The following is a 20758-nucleotide window of genomic DNA, read 5'->3' on the forward strand; positions in this document are numbered from 1 at the left end:
ACTCCTGTCCTCCAACAGCTCCACTGGCTCCCGGTCCAGTTCCGTATCCAATTCAAAGTCCTTCCATTTACATTCAGGGCCATCCACAACCTCGCCCCCCCCATATTTGTCGGATCTCCTCCAGGTTCCCACTCCCACCCGCTCCCTCAGATCCTCTTCCTCCATACACCTGTCTGTCCCTTTCTCCCATCTCACCACCATGGGCAGTAGAGCATTCAGCCGCTCTGCTCCCTGGAATTCATTGCCACCCCAACTCATAAACATCGATTCATTCCCCCATTTCAAATTGCAACTCAAAACGTGTATTTTTGAAAATGACTATTCCACTTGATGTCAATTGCTCTGCCTCTGTTGTTTCTATTGTTGTTTTATTCTTTATTTTTATTTATATTTTTTGCTGTTTTTAAATGACTTATGTATCCCTGTATGGTGTCCTTGAGTGCCGAGAAAGGTGCCTTTAAATAAAATTTATTAAATAAAATGTATTATTATTATTATTAGTATTATTATTAAATCAATACTCACTGCTAGTATAGTATGCGTTTTCGAAAACAGCCTAGGTTGAGGCCTACACAGGTGTCAGCCTATTACCTGCTTGACCCTCCCAGACTGTCAGCTCCTGCAGGAGGTGGCCAATGAAGCCACAGCAGGCAGGAAGAGAGGGGTCATAATAGTTGTTGTCCTGAAAATCCCGTGGCTACGGGAAACAAACAACAACCTTCAAGCTAGCAAGCTAGCAAGTTACCAGCGTAAAATGGCAGGGTTGCTGTAACCTGACTCCGCCAGATGGATTGCTTCGCATTTGCTCGGCATATCCATCTGGGAACTTTCCGTTGGAGAACTTTTGGGAAGGGGCGGAAATACTGGTTTGCTGATTGGATGAACCATCTGTTTATCACCTATGTTGGTGATAGACGGTCCAAATCAACCAATCAGATCCACGAAGCGTATGAAAATACAACCACAAGCCCGCCCCTGCTGCTACAGGCAAAGCATAGCTCGTTAGCTCAGCATGCAAGCAACATGTCGGTAAAGGAGATTTGCCGTTTGTGTAACGAGAATTTAGGAATAAAAGGCACCATTTCAGGTTCCCGGACCATATTCCAAAAGAAGGATCCAAGAGAAAAAAAGCATTAGTGAGCGGCTAACAGAATTAGGGCTACCGCTGTCTGAAAATACTGGTTAGCTGATTGGATAAACCATCGGTCTATCACCACCTAACCCACCTCAAAACCAACGCTGATTGGCCCGGTCGTTTGGCTAACGGCTCCAAATTTTCTCTGCCTCAAGATGCCAGACTGATCTGCGAGGGGAAAACTGGAGCTCGCCAGATCAGGACGGTCTCACGAGGCTAGGGTTGCTGTATATTAAATGAATATTAAATGAATTTAATATTTTATGCAGCGTTTTCTTCCACCAAAGCAAGTTCCTTCCCAAGACTATTTAGAGAGCCACAGTCGCTGAGTCCAGAGCTTAGCGCTGCCCAAGATGATTGTGATTGGATTAAAGAAAAATGCAAACAACCTAGATGTTTTTTTTTTTCTCCTATCCTAGAATGTATCCGTGGTGTAGCCAGACCTTATTTCGCAGCGCTGTGGAGATATGTCGAGCAATGTGAGACTAGGCTTATGCAACAAAAGCATGTTGGTTAAGGTTAGGGAAAGACTGTGGTTGCGGGTTGGCAGACACAACCTTCAGTTAGTGGCTGTAGCAACTTTATTTAAGCCAGAGCAATCCCCAGCTCTGTACTTTCCTTTGACTTTCTCAAATTTTTATTTTTGTTTGATTATATTGACACAAATCTGATTCCATACTCATGGTTGTCGACTGTCTTGTTTATTCAATATCCTATGTAATTATAATTGAGAGATTGAACTCTCTGGAAATTGATGATGGAGATGCTCACAGATGACGACTCAGATGATTTCAGATTATAGGCAACTTTATTCAATATTGAACAAAGGAGATAACCATGTGTACACACACAAGCTGCACGTACCCAAAGTGTCTCTCGATTTTAGGATTGAACATACATTTTATACTTTCTGGGGCCGCCCACCAGGAAACCCTTATTCATGATCTCATCCTAACACTGTAAGGGTCCCTTGCTCGGATAAACTCAAGTATACTGTAGGCCCCCACCAAAGGTCATAGGTGAACGTTACATAAGTTGATATTCAGATATATGCTTTCAGAATACATGACAACTCCTGGACAGCTACTCAATCAGGGCCCTTTATTCGTTATTTTCTCAGGCCCAACATCTGGATCAGATCCAACGCATAGGGCCTCTTGCCTCACTCTGACCAAGAGTTCAAATCTGAGAATTTCTACATTAGTCTCACTGTACCACATTATAGAATATATGAAATATGAAAATACATTTGAGTAAATGCAGGCTTGATTATTCCACCTATCAATAATATTGGGTTATTATAATAACAAAGGGTAAATTATTTACAGCAAACCACAAAATATTAAAACAATAAACACACCTGGAATCCTATCAATTCTAGTTTGTTCTAGATCAGTGTTTCCCTAAGTGGGGGTTCCATGGGGTCCCCAGCAAAAGGGAGAAAACTTATTGTCAGTATAATTCCATCGTAACACAAAAACAAATGTATGACTATCTAGATCATGGATTTCATACACTTTCTATAAAACATCCAAAAGGAAACAACCTGCCAGGTGGGCGGCCCTGGAACGAAATATTTTCAAATGGAGGCCTTTGGCCTAATTTGTGTCAGTTTATGGGTCCATGAAGTAAAACAAATCGGGAACCACTTTTCTAGGTACAATATTTATTGACAGTTCAATCTGCGTGAAAAAGCAGCACATAGCGGGGTGGCCTCTAGCTCATCCAGTAAGAGCGTTTTGCCCCATGTAGGCTGAGTCCTGCAGCGGCGCAAGGTTCAAATCTGACCTGCTGCCCTTTGCTGCGTGTCATCCCCCATCTCTCTCCCCCTTTCATGTCTATCCACTTTCGAGCAGCAGATAGTATATTTTGTAATATGTGCCTTAACATTTTTTTGTGAGAAATAGACAAAAGAATATTCTATTAACATTGTAGAAACCCACAATGTGAGTTTCAAACGTAATTTAACCTGTGAGTTGAACCATGCATATACAACTTGTGCAATTTTAATATCAATGTTGTAGTTCAGGTTGATGACATCTTTTCATTCTCATTCTCTTAAAAAAATTTGATAGCAAACAAAATCGATGGACAGATACATTAAACATTTTCAGAAGCATATATTGTAATTTAGAGCTTCATCGTTGCCAATCGTGCAATGCTGAGTCTTAAACTTTCACAGCAGGACCATTCTTCAAAAATCTAAAAATTACTATTTTGATTTGAGGCAGACTCAGGCCGTAAACTAGAGGGTTATTAATGGGGGGGATGATCAAATACTCTAAAGATAAAACAACTGTGATGATCGGATTCATTTTATCAGCCTCAAATCGAGTCAATGACAGCTCACAGAAGAGAGAGAAAGAATAGGTCATGAATGTCACGATGTGAGGCAGGCAGGTCTGTAACGCCTTTCCTCTGAATTCAGACGAGCTTCTCCTGCAGACAAGCAGAATACGTAGATAGGTGTACAGAACGAAGAACAGGGGGACGAAGATGGTTGTCATCGTGAAAAACTGACCTGCTATGTTGTTCAGAGTTGTGTCCACACAGGAGAGCTGAACCACAGGCCAGTTGGAACAGAAAAGTCTGTGCAGTTTATTGCCACACAACGTTAATCGAACAGTAAGATAGAGACAGAAGCCAATAGCAAATGCAGGGTAGAGCACGGCAAAAAACAAAAGGTGTCTCACAATCTGAAATGTCATTTTACTGTGATAATGTAAAGGCTGGCAAATTGCAACAAATCTATCGTAGGCCATGATGCCGAGGAGAGTCATCTCACATGATGCATAGGTGTAAATAACATATATCTGAATGAAACATAATGGACGGGAGATTAAATGAGTGTCAGACAGAATGTCCATCAGAAACCTGGGGAAGAAGCCGGCTGAGCCGTACAGAGAGTTAACAGACAGACAGCAGATAAAAATATACATGGGCTGATGCAGAGACTTCTCCAGACAGACTGTCAGAATAATGACAATGTTAGCAGAGACAACAGTCATGTAGAGCAACAGACACAGACTGAAGAACAGATATCTGAGGGGCCCAAAGTCTGCAAACAGAGTGAACTGAAAATACAAAGGATTCAGGCTGTTGTTGCTATTCATGTCTGCACAGCAGAGCTGGAAGAAGAGATAGTGATGGAGAAAAAGGAGGGTAAAAAAACAGATTGAGTTACAGTAAATGGGATTAAAATATTTCAGCAAAATGTTCTATTTCAACACATTAAGAAGACACAAAAACATACAATAAACCTGCATGTAAGTTGCATAAACAGCACATTTCTCACAATTGTGTGTGATAATATTCTGCATAACCAAAACATTTGAGATAGTTCAAACGCAGCAACCTCACATTTGTCAATCAACGATATGTATGTCAGCTCAATGAAGTAGAGATGTATCTAGGTTATCAAGGCACAAAGAACACAGATTAAAACTGTCCTTTTCAACAAGTGAAAACTGTCTTTGCAATGTCTAATGTCTAAAAAGCTTTCACTTTTAGTGGAAGTTGTGTGTCCTCTGATAGCTGAGAAATCAGTACATATATTAGACAACAGAATATACTGTGTATAGTGTTTACGTAATCCATGTGGTCTTTTCAGCTACTACATTCAAGAAGATCTTCAGAAAAGTATTTGCATCAGTGTATGTAAACTTTAAGAATAATACACAGCACCCTCCCCCTGACCTACAGCAGACTGAGTCAACAGCTGAACTTTTATCCTGTTTTGCTTTCACACTGAGAGCCGCAACCTGTACACACAGAGTCCAAAGGGAGGTATGGTGTGTCACACACTGACATTTTTGTGTTATGTTGCATCAGTATACCCAAGCCCAACTTTCCAAGGCCAGAGGCATACTTGTTTTTTTACTTGCATAGTCAAGTCAAGTCAACTTTATGTATTTACTGTAAGTATCATAAAAAAAAAGATATTGAAGATAAATATATTTTTAGTATTCCTATTTTTAGGAATCCGCTGACACTGTTTCTTGATTATAAAGGTTTATTCACATCAAAGGAATTCAGCATCAATTTCCAAGCCCTGCAGAGCTCGGAGAGCGACAGCTACCCAGATTCTCAAAAGTCACTATAAAGTTATTTGTGTGTGGATGCATCCCAGATGTCTTCAGGGAAGTGTCCAACGAATGTAGGCTAAAGTTCATCTGGGTTTCTTTGTTACCCAAAGCATAAATACAAATCATATAGAATATGCAGATACAATAAGATGACCATATACCTCAGCTGACTTCACCCACAATGCTGGTTGCTTTGCGGGTGAGGCGGGTTTGGTAAATGTCCAGGAGTGAGGGTAATGGGACACCAATGATACGCCCAGCAGCCTTTGCTATGCGCTACAGGGAGGCGGTGCAACCCCTGTACCACACAGCGATGCAGCTGGACAGTATGCTCACAATGGTGCCCCTGTAGAAGGTACAAATGATGGGGCTGCTCTCGCTCTCTTCAGTTTGCAGAGGAAGTAGAGGTGCTGCTAGGGCGTCTTGGCTAGTGATGCAGTTGTTGTCCTGATGTGCAACCCCAGGAATTTGGTGCTGCTCACTGTCTTCTACATTTTATGTAAGCCATGACTAGCCTTTCAAAGCATTTCATGATGATGGGACGTGCAATGGGCGGATGGAATCAGAATCAGAAAGGGCTTTATTGCCAAGTATGTGTTATGCACATACAAGGAATTTGTCATGGTGTTGTTGGTGCATGTCACACATTCTCAAATATAAGAAGGATAAAAAGAATATAAACAATAGAAGTATAAACATATACACACATGTTATGCTGTACTGTGCTGGGGAGGCAGTATATCTGTTGAGGACAAAAATAGGATAAACAAGTTAATCAAGAGAGCTGGTTCAGTTATTGGTCTTAACCCGGATGTACTGGAGGTTATTGTAGAGAAGAGGATTAGTTCAAAACTAAAAATTGTCCTGCTTTTTGAAGGCCATCCATTACACACTCTGTTCAAAGGACTCAGAAGCTCTTTCAGTGAGCAATTGGTAATGCCTCGGTGCTCTAGTGAGCGCATGAGAAGGTCTTTTGTTCCCGCTGCGGTTAGATTTTATAACCAACACTGTTAACCGTTGGATATTATTCTTGTCTTCTATAATTTTTTTTTTTTTTTACATTCATGTATTGTGAAATTGTGTCTCCTTATTAGGGTCTATTAGTCTACTAATCCAGAATTATTTAATTATTTAATTATTTATTTATTTATTTGTCTGTTAGTTGTGTATTGTGTTCGATTGTTGTATGGTTGGTGGCAAACCAGTTTCCCTATCGGGATTAATAACGTTTTTTCAATACAATTCAATTTCAACAGTATGTATTAATAACGATAAAATAAATGTAAGATAATGTCGACAGGGATTCCAGAAAAGCACCGCCAGAGGTGTGAGTGAAGATCTCTTTGATAGGGGCCTCCTCCAGACGTTCCCAGTGCACTGACCTAGATGGTGATCAGTTGACCTCTCCGCCCGTCTCTTCATTCAAGTGTCTAAAACATGCAGCCTTAGATCAGACGATCGATCACAAAATCAACATTTAGTCTATGGTGCTGTGGTATCACGTACACTTATGAGCATCATTATGCTCGAACATGGTGTTCTTTATAAACAATCCTTGACTAGCACAGAAGTATAACAAAACTGTACAGCTTGGGTTTAGATCAGTGAGGCTGTTTCTCCCAATCAAGCCTAGTCTGGACAGTCAGATTGGAATTCATCAAACTGACGTCACTCTAGAGCAAGCATCGTCACAATTCTGGCCCGAGAACAGCAAGCACCCAGGAACATAAACTTACCAGTGTAAAGCTTGTAATGTTATTGACATCTGTTTCCATACTGCAGGCCATCGTTCAGTAGGGAGCGGTAGCTAGTAGCACGACCTAATGATTACATGTCTGTGGTACTCTTAATACATCCATGGGTTTATTTTGATAAGCATTTAAACAGGGAGTTGCATGTGACCCGTGATAATGTATTACTCGCTTGCACATGCAGGTCACTTTTAAGGTCATCCCCTGTACTTGAGTCTGATGTGGGCCACATTTAAAAAAAACAATAATGCGAACAGTCAGTCAAAAAAAAAAAATCGGATCTGGAAAAAAAATCTAAATTGAGCGTTAAGGCCTGCAGTCTAAACGTAGCCATTATGTATTCAACGTGCGCTGCCAGGTCTCCTCGTGCACTTGTTTTAAGGCTGTTTAACTTAAAAGAGAAACCCAGAACAATAGATCATTTGATAATGTTGACATTTTCAACACATCTTGAATATGTGACTGTTATAAACGTAATCAATGAACTCAAAGACATTCACCTTTGAGGTCGACACTGTTGCAACTGCGTTATATGTAATATTCATTATCTCCAGATCAATACAGCGTAGACACTTACTTTGTTTGAATAGAACAAGAGAAATGCGCCGTTTCAACAAGATCTTCCATGCGATCGTAGTCCGTGGAACTACAGTGTCTTTCTATAATAAATCAATAATGATGAATCCCTAAGTATGTGTTTATTTATTTTTTTACATATTTTATGTGAGTTATTGACAGGCAAATGAACATTAAGTGATGTCCATAGAAATGCAGCTTGCTCAGACAATAGACAACCCTAACCTAATACAAGCAGGAGGGCCTTGAATGTAGTATGTGCATTGCATGCAGAGCTGCAGGTCATTCAGGCAGCCTTGGGTTAGTAAATAAATGTGATTTGGCCTACTGGTGTCTTATGGCAGACAGGAAATGCATTACAGATGGCACAGTTAACTTTCTGGAAGAAAAGCATCTGGGGCTAGCCTAGAAATCTAGACCCACACTAGCGGCAGCAAATGTAATAAAACTCTAGTCAGGCCAATCACATCGTTTATAGCTTCGATGGGTGGGCCTAACATAATGATGGCAGAGTTGTGATGGTTCTGCGTGAATTCCCTGCTACTTGAAAACAAAGGAAATGGCTGCTGCTGCTGGCGAACAGTGGTCTTTCGAATCGGCTCTGGCTGCGACTCTGGAAGACTTGGAGTTAAGCTTTTATTTGAGAAAAGAACAAAGAACGGCACTGAAGTCATTCTTAAGAAAGGAAGATGTATTCGGAGTTTAAAATTTAATCTATCAACTAGCGTTGCTCTGGTTGGTTGTAGCACTATCCTATTGCGTGCAGAGGGAATTTGAAAGACAACCATTTATCCCGCCCCTCGGATTGAGCCCTGCCAATGGTGAGTTCCCAGACCCAACATCTTGATGTGGGTCTGGCTTGTGAGGCTAATCTGGGGCCTTATGTATAAAAGATTGCACAGCTTTCATACCAGAAGATGGCGTACGCCCAAAACTTGAAAAGTATCTTTATACATCGCAATCAACATGTAATTGCCTCCTACCATAAATTAATATGGAAATGACTATAAATGCGTGCCTGACGTCACAACAGTTAATTCCCACTGCAGACGGAAAAAAATGTTTCACCGACTGAGATTGAGGTGCTGATTGTGGAGGTTGAGGCAAGGAAAAAACTTTCTGTTTGGAGATTTTTGAACTCGGATAAGCAATAAAAGAACAGAAATTTAAAAAAGGTCTATCGTCGAAGTGGTAATCAAGAGAAGGGTGGCAGCGCCACAGTTACCAAACAACATGCATGTCACACATGTATTGTATCAGTCCAAATTACGCACGATAACCAGTTTTAGCCCACTTAGTATGTAATGCCATTGACTCAGTGAAACTGAGTCCAGCGCGAGGGAGACCTGACTCAGGAGGAGGAGAGGCCATCATCCAGGGCTTAATTTGAGCAGGAACACGCCGGAACATGTTCCGGCACCTCCAACGTTGGATCCGGAAAGTTTTTTGTTGGATTCGGCATATCCTGTGTCACCAGGAAAAATGAATCTCCTAAATGAAAAAAATAAAACTACTGTTTGTGTAGCGTTCAATGTTGTTATCTGTCTTGTTAGTCTTTATTCCCCATTAAAGTTCCACAAAAATCTTGTGTTTGCATTTTCCATGCGTTTTGAGGTGAATTTTCAGGGTAAGACGGAGGGAGGAAAGGGAGGGAGGGGAGACAGAGGGGGGAGGGGAGGCACTTCAACAGCGCGGTGCTGCACTTCAGGTGACACAAGTGCTTGTGCTGCTTGAGATTTCTGTTAAAGCCTCGTTTAACTCAGGGGAAAAATGTCAAAAAGACGACAAAGTTTGCTGAACTTATTCAAATACGCTGGCCAGTCGGATCCCAAACAAGCAAAAACCGTTTCTGCTGATCAAGAATGTGGAGACCGCGGTGGGTTTTTTGGTTAATTTAATAGTCCGATGGATAACTGCTGCTTGTGAAAACGATTGTTGCAGTGGATTTTTATTTTTACATTTCGCACCAATGCAGTGCATGTTCTGAAATAGAAATAAACATTGCCCTGATGTACACACAGCGTTGTTTAGGTTTTTTTAGTCAGAGAAGCTACGTAGGCAGTGTCATTTTTTTTTTGTTCCGTTACCTCCAACCCCCATTTTGAGTCGCCGGATCCATCCCCCCTCTGCGCTCCGGGACCTCCCGCTTTACAAATTAAGCACTGCCAGCGTCTCCATGGCAGAGGACAGTGCGCACAGATTCGCTACGCCACGCATGAATGAAATAATAAAATAGTTAATACAGTAACAGAAAAATTTGCAGAATTAAGACAAATAGATGTCATTCTACACAATATAAGTGTAAGAAGTGGTTAAAACATATAGGCTATGCCAAGTCTCCTACCACTTTTCCACATTCTGTTCATGATCCAAACATGGCTGTAAAGCTGCTGCATTCGGCCCAGTGTTTGGTGGCCCGGGTTGGGTTCATTTCTAACACATTGTTCACTTACATACACATCATCCACAGGATCAATTACGTCTGAGCCTCAACAGCTACACTCACAGAAACAAGTGCATTTTTCCATGCCGATCTTTTTGTTGCACAGTGAGTAAGATATTTCATCTGTGGGAAATACAGATGACTGAAAGTAGGCTATTTTCTAGGTGGCTTTTTCATTCATTTCACGCCCTCATCTTTTAACAGAAGTTAAGTAGCCTGTGAATTAAACAGTTAAAAGTTAACAGTTAATAGTATGCAAGATGTGATTCATGAGTATCAGTGTATATAATCATGTTTTTTCATAGTCAACGTAATAGATATTTGAGAGTAACTGAAGTGGAAATTTTATTTTGTATTGTTTAGTTTCAGCATTTTTCAGTCTGCTCCAAAGTTTGTGTGACGGCCAGCACATTATCACGTCAAGTTAATTTTTATACATCGCACCGTGTGCATGAAAACCGCAAGCTTTTCGTGCGTAAGCAACGTTTATACATGAAGCCCCTGGACTTTTCTGGGCAGGGGAATCTAAACAGTTGTGTTATTCACAATCTGTCTCCTGTGATTGCCAAGACTTGGGAGAAAAATGTTAAAATGCCAAAAGTCATGTTCATCATTATTCTCTTCTTCTGTTAAATTAAATTTCCATTTAATCTTTTCTTTTGTCTTTAACAATGTATACATTTAGGCGACATCTCTGCAGTGTACATATCCTGATAGTCCTGGATGTTCTGAAAAATGTCTATAACTTGATTGTGTTGAGGTTACACAAGGATTTTCAAACAAGTAAACCAGACCGAACCAAAGATTGAGAAAAATGGCTTAGACCTCAGAGGGCATATGGTATTAATATGAATGGCATTGTGATGAGAGCCAGTCTCTGTTTTTGACCATTTCAATTTGACCTATAATTGCATGAACTTAACATGATTTCAGTATACAAACAATCCAAACAATCATACATCATTTAGATTTAGTAGCAGTGAAATTGACCTTAAAAAATTTAAAGGAAACCTGATCTCTTGATCGAACAAAAAGGTGTTATGAATACATTGATCAGTAAGTTCATTGTTCATGTTTCCAATATTATTTACTTTGCATTCATCGTAAAAATATTTCAAAATACAGTTAAAATATCCTTCATTATCAAATCATTAAAGAAATGTCTGTACATTTGTTTTAAGTGTTAATACATCACATACATTTGGCTTGACAGAACAACTTTTTGAGGTGTTTTGAAATTTCTTTCATATTTAGTCCATACATGATTGGATTAAAGAGAGGGTGATACATTACTATTTGTAAAGACATTATTAAATTTACAGTTTTTGGAAAGTCAGATTCCAGCTGAACTATAATAACATCATATGCACACAAACAGGAAAAGTTTATCAAAACTATCAGATGAGGTAAACAAGTCTGTGCAGCTTTTTTTCTAACTTCCCTACTACTTCGATATGTTATTATAAATATCCTGGTGTATGTAAAAAGAATGAAAAGCATAGGGACAAGTGCAACATTAAGCAAAATTACCATATCATGGATGATTTGTGCTCTTGAGATCACACACTGAAGTTTATAAACTGTATTGTTGCAAAAAACTCCCTTTAAAATAAATCTACAAAGTTTTTTATCAGCACTTAAACCAGCTGGTACTGCCACCTGAGAGGCCGGCAGAATCCAAGCCAACCCCAAGAAAATACTGACAGTTGTTTTTCTCATAATAGTGTGATATTGCAGAGGTTTACATATAGACACATATCTGTCATAAGACATGGCTGCCAGCAGTAAGAACTCTGAACCCCCTAAAGAGTAAAATAAGTGAAATTGAAAGAGACAGGCTGAATAAGATATGGTTTGTTTTTCAGATAAAAAGTCAATTAAAAGCTTTGGGTAGACAGCAGTGCTGAAAAGAACAGAGTTAGCTAACAAAGCAGCAATGAAAATGTACATTGGCTCGTGGAGGTTTTGGTGAACCCATATAATGTATACAATGGTAGAATTACTGCAGATTATTAGCAAATATACTATGAACATAATAAAGAAATAAATATATCTGTATTTTTCCACTTCGACATGACCACCAAGAGTTATATATGTTACATTTAATTCATCATCCATTAAGATTGTTAAAAAACTGAATAAAAAAGGTAGCTATTATACAAGGAAATAACAGTCATAGAATAAACATGACCTTACATTGAGAGTGTGTTCATCTCCAGAATTGAACTTAAGTAAACTGCTTGAGTCTGTGAAGTGTTTTTTATCAGTTTGTTTCATCCTCCATGGATCTCATTAAAACTCTTCACCAAGAATGACTAACTTATAAACAACTTCATCAACGTCTAGAGGCCTGAACTTATGGGCAAAGTATCTCAGTGGTTGGTAAACTCTCAATGGTCAACAAGACCCAAAGGCCAGAAATCGAAGATATAATTGCAAAGTTAGTTGGTCGAAAGTTTGGAGGAGGCCATGTTTACGTACTTCAGGACCAAATCAAAAATTATTTGAATAAGGCCTGAGGGTCTAAATATTGTCAAAATAAATAGAGAAATGTATATGGAGTTAAATTTGAAAAAGAATTGTGGTTTGGGTTAAAAAACACCGGTCCCCTTAAGTACTACTCCACCTGTTTCCTACTAACGTAGAGAAAACACTGGTCATAGCATTCAGCTCTTTATTGTCTCAGCAATATTGTGATTGTTTATTGTGTAATATGTTCTGCTGTTGACACTGTACCAAATACAAATTTCATTTACCATCATGACATCTGGACCTATGAAGGAGCTAATGCTAGCTAGACCCCTTTCTAAAATGCAGCAGGTGCTAAAATAACATATATGTATAGTGGAAATCTCTGCCAATGTTCGCAAGGCTGTTTGTTTGATAACAGGTTTATAATGAACCTAAAACAGTTCCGGAAAAATATCCAATATCTGCCTTGTTTTGACATACCGGTAATCAGAATTTCATGTGTTCACATGAAGAGTGGAGTTTCTTAATATTTCTCAGCTAACGACTAACATACACTAGAATACTCTAAAAAGACTTTGAAAAGACTAAAGTCTGACCCCATCTCACATCTAAAGTAATCTGTCATAATGTCATTGAGTTTTCAGTCACAGAGAAGATTTTACGACCAAGACTTAAAACTTGAAACACGATTGATTTTGTTGGAACGTCAAGACAGGAAAAATACTGCTTGGGACTGAGTGTTATGACCACCTTACACCAACGCTAGCTCCAACTCTAGCAAGGCTCTAATGATTTCATTCTGATGATTGTGGAATCTCTTGAAAAGTCATTTGGTGTTAGGTCGGCATTATAAATAGTAAATTGAGCACATAAGAAGCTCATTACCATAAAGTTGACCAAAGTTCAACTTTGTGATTGATGCTCAAAACGCCCAAAACGCGACGCCAACAGAGTTGACGCTCCTTGCAGCTGAGAGAAGCTTCCGTTGAAAATGAATGACTTCCGGTATCTTTAGACGCTCATGTCGGCGGCGGTGTGTACATACGTAAGGGATAATGTAGAGCGTTGTTATAGCGAATACAACAACGACGGGGTGATCAGGACCCCGACGCCAATCTTCTTCTAGCGGATTTATTGATAGCTCTTATGTGTGGGAATTAATTTGATTTAACATCACACTGCATTATTAGTTGTTTTAAATAACTGACTTTTTAAAAAATAATTTATGCTAGGCCTATCATATTAATTATTATTAATATATACACTGATGACACCAGTGTGTTCCCCATCCCAAAAAACCCCAGGGTGTATCCAGAATTCTACACTACCAACTTCCACTTATGAGAAATATACCAATATATTTAAAAACTACAACTCCCACTATAGACGCGAGAATCTGAAACCAGAATCTGTTACAAAGCTTGAGCACTTGTAGTTCTTCCGGGGTGGGTGGGAGGACGTGTTCGGCTCCTCTTTCTGCTGTCTGCCGTGAGTGGGCTTCATTCCGTTTCAGATTGATGCCGCCCGCCGGCCGGCATAGAACACAATATATGAGACAAATGCATGAAACTGTATTTTATTATTGATGCTATCTTTATTGTTTAACTCCTCAAATACAACGTTAGACAAAAACATCAATATTACGAATATTATGTATTTATATCTTTTCTATCCGCCGAGCGGTAATTACGACGTCACTTTCGGAGTCTTCAGCTGATTTTTTTTAAACGTTATTACGATGCATAACTTACTGGAACCAAACTGAGCAACGTGTTGTTGCTGGTGACAAAACTACTGATTATATATATTTATTACATGGCTTGCTTATATTCTAATGTACAATGCGGGCTGTTATTTTCTTGATAACAGACCGTTGCTAAGTATAACACACCGTTGCCATGCATATCAGAGCGTTGCCATGGACGCAGTTCTGTTCAATAAATCCGCTAGAAGAAGATTGGCGTCGGGGTCCTGATCACCCCGTCGTTGTTGTAGTCGCTATAACAACGCTCTACATGATCCCTTAAGTACATTGAAGCGATACTGGCGTTATAGACCCGCTGATCGCCGTCTGATTCTGTGAATGAATGCCCGCATTGCATCGTGGGACATCGGCTTTGAATGCGCCCAGCTCGGCTCATATCGTAGCCTACCGTTCTGTCTTATTTACTGTAATATTTCACCGGTAATAAGACCAAAATAATATTATTAAAATAAAGAAATGCATAGCATGATAACAGCTAAATACATGTTGAAAGATGTAGCGTTATAGTTTTAAAAATATCAATAAACAACAAAGCAATCCAGCTTCCCTGGCTGAAATAGACCGAAATAATAACATTAAAAGAAATACATATAAACCGTGATAAGATCTGGTGAATAAATGTTGATTAAAACAGCGATTATTGGGCTAAAAATACCAATAATATCAAAGCTGTATCCAGCTTCTCTGCTGCAGCCCAGTGGCAGAAAGTTTCGTGATGTGATTACGTAAGATGCTTCTCATTGAAATACATTAGTTTAAAAAACGTGACCCTAACACATAAATCTTCACAATAACGTAATGGTATCACGTTCTAATAGATTTAATTTCGTAATGCCATCAAGAACTGATGTGAGACTGGGTTGGAAAGGGTGCGGTCAATCCAGGACTGGGCTTGTGAGATGGCTAGGATGGGGGCGTTTGGAAAAATGTCATCTAAACAGTTTGCCAGATTGGATGTCTATACTAGAAAATGGTAAAAGTACCTGAGCTTGCTGGAGGGCTCTTAGGAAGCTTTTTTCTGAGGAGAGACATGTAAAATGGGCTTAAGGTGTTGTCATTTATACATATGCTTATTTGGTTTATTTTTTTTTACTATATTGTTGAATGGTCTTGAATATTGTAGTTACTGTTTAATCTTTTCTTGAGTTTTGTCTGAATGGGTGGGGATGACGAGGGGGGGGGATGTTGTTAAAAAATAAAAATTGTTAATCACAAAAAAGAAATATTAAAATGGATCATTCTAGTTTCTTTCTTTCTTCTTAAATTTATCTGTGTGTCTGTTTGTCTGTCTGCCAGTAAACATTTGTGAGTGGTATATCCAATAAAACATTTCTCTCAACTAAACAGTCACATTTTAAAGACTGTAATGGGAAAATTACATTTAAGCACAATTCCTTATATTTTTATGTTTAATTCATACTTTACTTCCCTCACAAATGCTGAAAGAGTTTATCTCATTTTCCACATGTAGATTTTGATTCTAACTTTGTGAGACATCCAGTCTGGAACATTATGTGAGCGCCGTTAGCCTGAACCGATAAAGGTACAAGGTCACCCCAAAACTATCTCATGTTTTCCCATGCCAGTTAAGATGTAACTGGGGGGTGAAAGTCATACAGGGAGGAGGAGGTGAGACGACTCCAAGATATCTCTTGCATTTCTCTGATTGTCTTCATGTGTATCAGATTGCCTGTCAAAATTGTAGTGTCACAATAATCCAAGTGCGTGTGTGCTGTCACTCTGAAGATGCATATAAGCCTGGTGTTTCTGTTCACTCATTGGAGAAACTGACTCCACACTGGGCTGAGGCCTTTTGTGAAATCATGTTGATCCTATATTTGCAAATATATCTTTTTTAATAAAATACAAAAACCCAACTTGGTTTTAGTCTCAGTCTGTCTTATTTGTTTCAATTTACTAAACTCTGAAAACTCTTCCCCCTGCTGCAAAGGAAACTTCCACTACAAGACATTCTAGGATATTTGAAAAGGCATGTGTAACTGTTATAGAAGGTAACTGCCCTTTAGTGGATTCAAACACATTTTTAGTAAAAAATGCTGATGAGATGACCTTGATATCTTAGGGGAAGTTACGGCCCAGTGGTGGTTGTGGTAAACAGTTAATTTGCAAAAACAGATGAAAGCCATTCTCAAACAGTGTAAACCAACACAGTTTGATTGCTTTTCCCTTAAGTGCACACATAAAGACATGATTTCGGAAATAAACAAATAATAAATGCAAATAAACCTTTCACTGGTTTTGTGTGTGTGTAATATTGATGGACTTCCTTTAGAGCAACAGATTCAGAATAAAACAACAGAATTAAAATACTCTGTGAGAAAATGAGTTGATCAGTTGCTACATAGTAGATGCTAAGGTACTCTTTACTGTGTATCAGTCATATTAACAAACTCTTACATTGGATGCCATAAGCTCATGAAATGTCACTTTTTCAGTATTGTTACAGGAGAAAGGAAAAACTGATCATTGTTGATACATCAATTATTTTTGGCTGTGCAGAACAACCTCTTCAGGTGTTTAGAAATTTCTTTCATTTTTAGTCCGTACATGATTGGATTAAACAGAGGATGATACAAAATAACTTGTAAAGTCATTATTAAATGCACAATTTTCGGAAAATTTGGTTCCAGTCCAACTATAATGACGTCATATGCACACAAACAGGAAAAGTTGATCAAAATTATCAGATGAGGTAAGCAGGTCTGTGCAGCTTTTTTTCTGACTTCTTGACTACTTCGATAGGTTATTATAAATATCCTTGTGTATGTAAAAAGTATGAAAAGCACAGGGACAAGTGCAACATTAAGGAGTATGATCATATCTCGTACAACACGTGCTCCTGAGATTACACACTGAAGTTTATAAACTGTATTGTTACAAAAAATTCCTTTTAAAATAAAGCTACAGAGTTTTTCCTTGGCACTCAAACCAGCTGGTACAGCGATCTGAGAAGCAGGTACAATCCAAGCCAAACCCAAGAAAATACTGACAGTTGTTTTTCTCATAATAGTGTGATATTGCAGAGGTTTACATATAGACACATATCTGTCATAAGACATGGCTGCCAGCAGTAAGAACTCTGAACCACCTAAAGAGTAAAATAAGTGAAATTGAAAGAGACAGGCTGAATAAGATATGGTTTGTTTTTCAGATAAAAAGTCAATTAAAAGCTTTGGGTAGACAGCAGTGCTGAAAAGAACAGAGTTGATTAACAAAGCTGCAATGAAAATGTACATAGGCTCATGGAGGTTTTGGTGAACCCAGATAAGATACACAATGGTAGAATTACTGCAGATTATTAGCAAATATACTATGAACATAATAAAAAAATAAACATATCTGTATTTGTCCACTTCGACATACCCACCAAGAGTTATATATGTTACATTTAATTCATCATCCATTAAGATTGTTAAAAAATGGAATAAAAGAGGTAGATATTATAAATAATAACAGTCATAGAATAAACATGACCTTACATTGAGAGTGTGTTCATCTCCAGAATTGAACTTAAGTAAACTGCTTGAGTCTGTGAAGTGTTTTTTATCAGTTTGTTTCATCCTCCATGGATCTCATTAAAACTCTTCACCAAGAATGACTAACTTATAAACAACTTCATCAACGTCTAGAGGCCTGAACTTATGGGCAAAGTATCTCAGTGGTTGGAAAACTCTCAATGGTCAACAAGACCCAAAGGCCAGAAATCGAAGATATAATTGCAAAGTTAGTTGGTCGAAAGTTTGGAGGAGGCCATGTTTACGTACTTCAGGACCAAATCAAAAATTATTTGAATAAGGCCTGAGGGTCTAAATATTGTCAAAATAAATTAAGATTTGAAAAAGTGAATTAAAGAGACAGATTGTATACAAGGAAAGAACTAATAAAAGAACAGTCACAAAATATACATGTAACCTTTACTGGCGTCTTATTCAGTTACCTGACCTTATAACACACTTCGAGTTTGTTCATCTCCAGAATTCACTTGCTCTGTGGTTGGGGACGAGGCCCAAAGGCCAGAGATGGAAATTGTTGCAAGGCCTTTGGCTAATTTGTCAAAGGTTTGGAGGAGGATGTTTGTTATGTTTCAGGAGAACCAGAGTGGAAAGGGGACTTCAAACTTTAAACTCAAAAAGTTACAATAAAAAGGAGCATAAAGAAATGTCTATATATATACCCAATCACAATTTGTTTAGAATAACTTCCGGGTAGAAAACTCCTGCGTCCGTACTCCCCATATTTTACATAAGAAGAGCAAACTATAATTCTACATAAATATGAAAAACACAGACACGGTTTTTCAGGCAAAACGCAATACAGTTGCTGCTTCCTATATGTCCAATATCACTTTCCACAAGATCTGACCATAATTACACTCGTGCTTTCCATAAACTACCATTGATTTAGCCTATTATTTTAGTTGCACCCCTGGCAGTGGTAAGCGATTGCGAGAGAAAATAAAAAATATAAAAACGTAATTCAAACTGATGTGCGCACTGGCAACGCACGGCTCAAGAAGTCGACAAATAGCCTATACATAATTCCCTATGCTGAAAATCTACATCTTTCATAAAGATACCCATCAGGGAATGTTAACGGGGTTGTCGATCTCTAAAAGGCAAGTGTTATTTAAATAAACTCCTGGTGTATTTACAAACTTTCCAATCCATTGTTTTATGATAACATAACCTATTTGTACTACTGTAGAAGTTTGGTATCATTTTGGGCATTATTAGTGGGGTAACTTACGAAATACATAGTTGGATCCATTAGCTCCTGCACTAAGCTATTCAGCTGATAACGCTAACTCTCCCAATGTTCGATCCAGGTGAAAAAAGCTTCTGGGGTTTTTTTTGGCTCGAGGTCATGGTGCGAAGGACCCTAGGGTGAAATTACTTTAAATTGATGCTAAGGTCTCGCTCTTGTTTGTTCTGCTGTGGATTACTTGCAATATAACAAACTGGCAACGAGGACGGTGACTGCTGGTGTGCCTCTCCCTCCATTGTTCCTGTCATGTACGGGACACCTACCATTCTGTTCGATATGTGGATAAAAATGTTCGAGAATTACATGCTTGCTATTCAGGCAGAAGGGTAAAACTGACCCGACATGAGGAGCACAATTCTCCTACACTGCCTGGGAACCGAAGGATGTAGGTACAACTTATGATTCAGCAGTAGCTGCATTACGTGCACATTTCAGCCCAGCAATAAATGTTGTGGTGGAACGACACAAGTTCAGACTAAGAGTGCAGAGACCGCATGAAATTGTAGCCATATGTGGGCGTGCTACATGAGCTAGTCACAACGTGCAGATTTGCTGGAAACACAGATGAAATGATACAGGACCAACTTATTGTTTACACGTGGTGAAGGTGAGACCAAAACGTTCATTCAGAACCAGAGCTTACTGCCATCAGAGCACAGATGAAAAAGGGGTGGCCTAAAACAGCAAAGTCTTTACCTCCAGTGCTCAAACCCTACTTTGCTACTGGAGATGAACTCTCAAATCTGTTATGTGACAATATACAGGGGCCCTCACCGATGGAAAGTGAATGTGGCCCTGAAAAAACAGCTTGTGGACCTGGCAGATGAGACTTATACAGGGGGGCCAGCATGGACATGTGGGTGCAGGAGAGCATTAGTGCATGTGTCACCTGTGAGATGAACGATAAAAGTGCTGAGACACATACTGACCCACTTCAGCTAGTTCCACTGCCAGACGGTGCATGGCAGAAAGTTGGAATTGACATCATCGGATTGTTCGAGTCAGCAAACTGGGACTGCTGTTATGCAGTGACACTGATTGACCATTACACAAAGGGGATGGAGGTTGCCTTGACTTACTCCATCACAACCACGGCTGTCACCACCTTCCTATCTACTGTGTTTGCACTGTTTGTTAGGCAACCCCACAGAAGTCATTAGTGATAATGGGACACAAGTGAGTTCGCAGTGAGAGACATTACACACAAGAAAGTGTCTTTTTATTATCCACAAGCAAACGGAACCATTGAATGCTGGAACCACGTTCTTAAAGAGACACTTCTAACTGCCGAGCAGAAGAGAAAACCATGGAAACCATTCATATAGGATTTTTTATGTATAAGATTTCCTGCTCACGTACCATGCAACTCCACAGGACAACAGGAGTGTCGCTATATGAACTGATGTTCAACAGGAATATGCGCACGAAGGTGAACATCTGTCCAGCAAGCAAATCTACCCTGCTGCCGGAGAAGCAGCTGCGCAACCATGTCACCTCCAAACAAAACGCATTGAAAGCCTACAGAGATGTGAGGAGAGGTGCAAGTGCGTATGAGCTGGATGTACATGGAACACTACTCATCTCTCTTTGGTTCCTGACAGTGTAACAGACACCACTGAAAGTCCTGTTCCTGTACCTGAGCCGGGACCTGCACAACTGCTGGATGGTGATGTTCTAAAACCAGGGTCAGAAAGAAGCCTGCATGGCTTGGCGATTATATACATTATTCCTTCTCATCTCCTCATC

At 39.3% G+C, this 20758-nt stretch overlaps 3 protein-coding genes across 3 annotated transcripts; all 3 read right to left on the reverse strand.

Moving 5' to 3' along the window:
• Window positions 1-3303: 3303 nt before the first annotated feature.
• LOC114564218 (olfactory receptor 56A4-like) lies at window positions 3304-4248 on the reverse strand. The gene has a single exon (XM_028591460.1). The coding sequence runs from the start codon at window positions 4246-4248 to the stop codon at window positions 3304-3306; it is 945 nt and encodes a 314-aa protein (XP_028447261.1).
• A 6933-nt stretch (window positions 4249-11181) lies between these two features.
• LOC114564219 (olfactory receptor 6N2-like) lies at window positions 11182-12108 on the reverse strand. The gene has a single exon (XM_028591461.1). The coding sequence runs from the start codon at window positions 12106-12108 to the stop codon at window positions 11182-11184; it is 927 nt and encodes a 308-aa protein (XP_028447262.1).
• Window positions 12109-16725: 4617 nt separating this feature from the next.
• On the reverse strand, window positions 16726-17652 carry LOC114564220 (olfactory receptor 6N2-like). Its single transcript, XM_028591462.1, has one exon. It carries the CDS (start codon window positions 17650-17652, stop codon window positions 16726-16728), a length of 927 nt encoding a protein of 308 aa, XP_028447263.1.
• Between the last annotated feature and the right edge of the window lie 3106 nt (window positions 17653-20758).

The sequence above is a fragment of the Perca flavescens genome, chromosome 11 (genome assembly GCF_004354835.1).
Source record: "Perca flavescens isolate YP-PL-M2 chromosome 11, PFLA_1.0, whole genome shotgun sequence".
Lineage (NCBI taxonomy): Eukaryota > Metazoa > Chordata > Actinopteri > Perciformes > Percidae > Perca > Perca flavescens.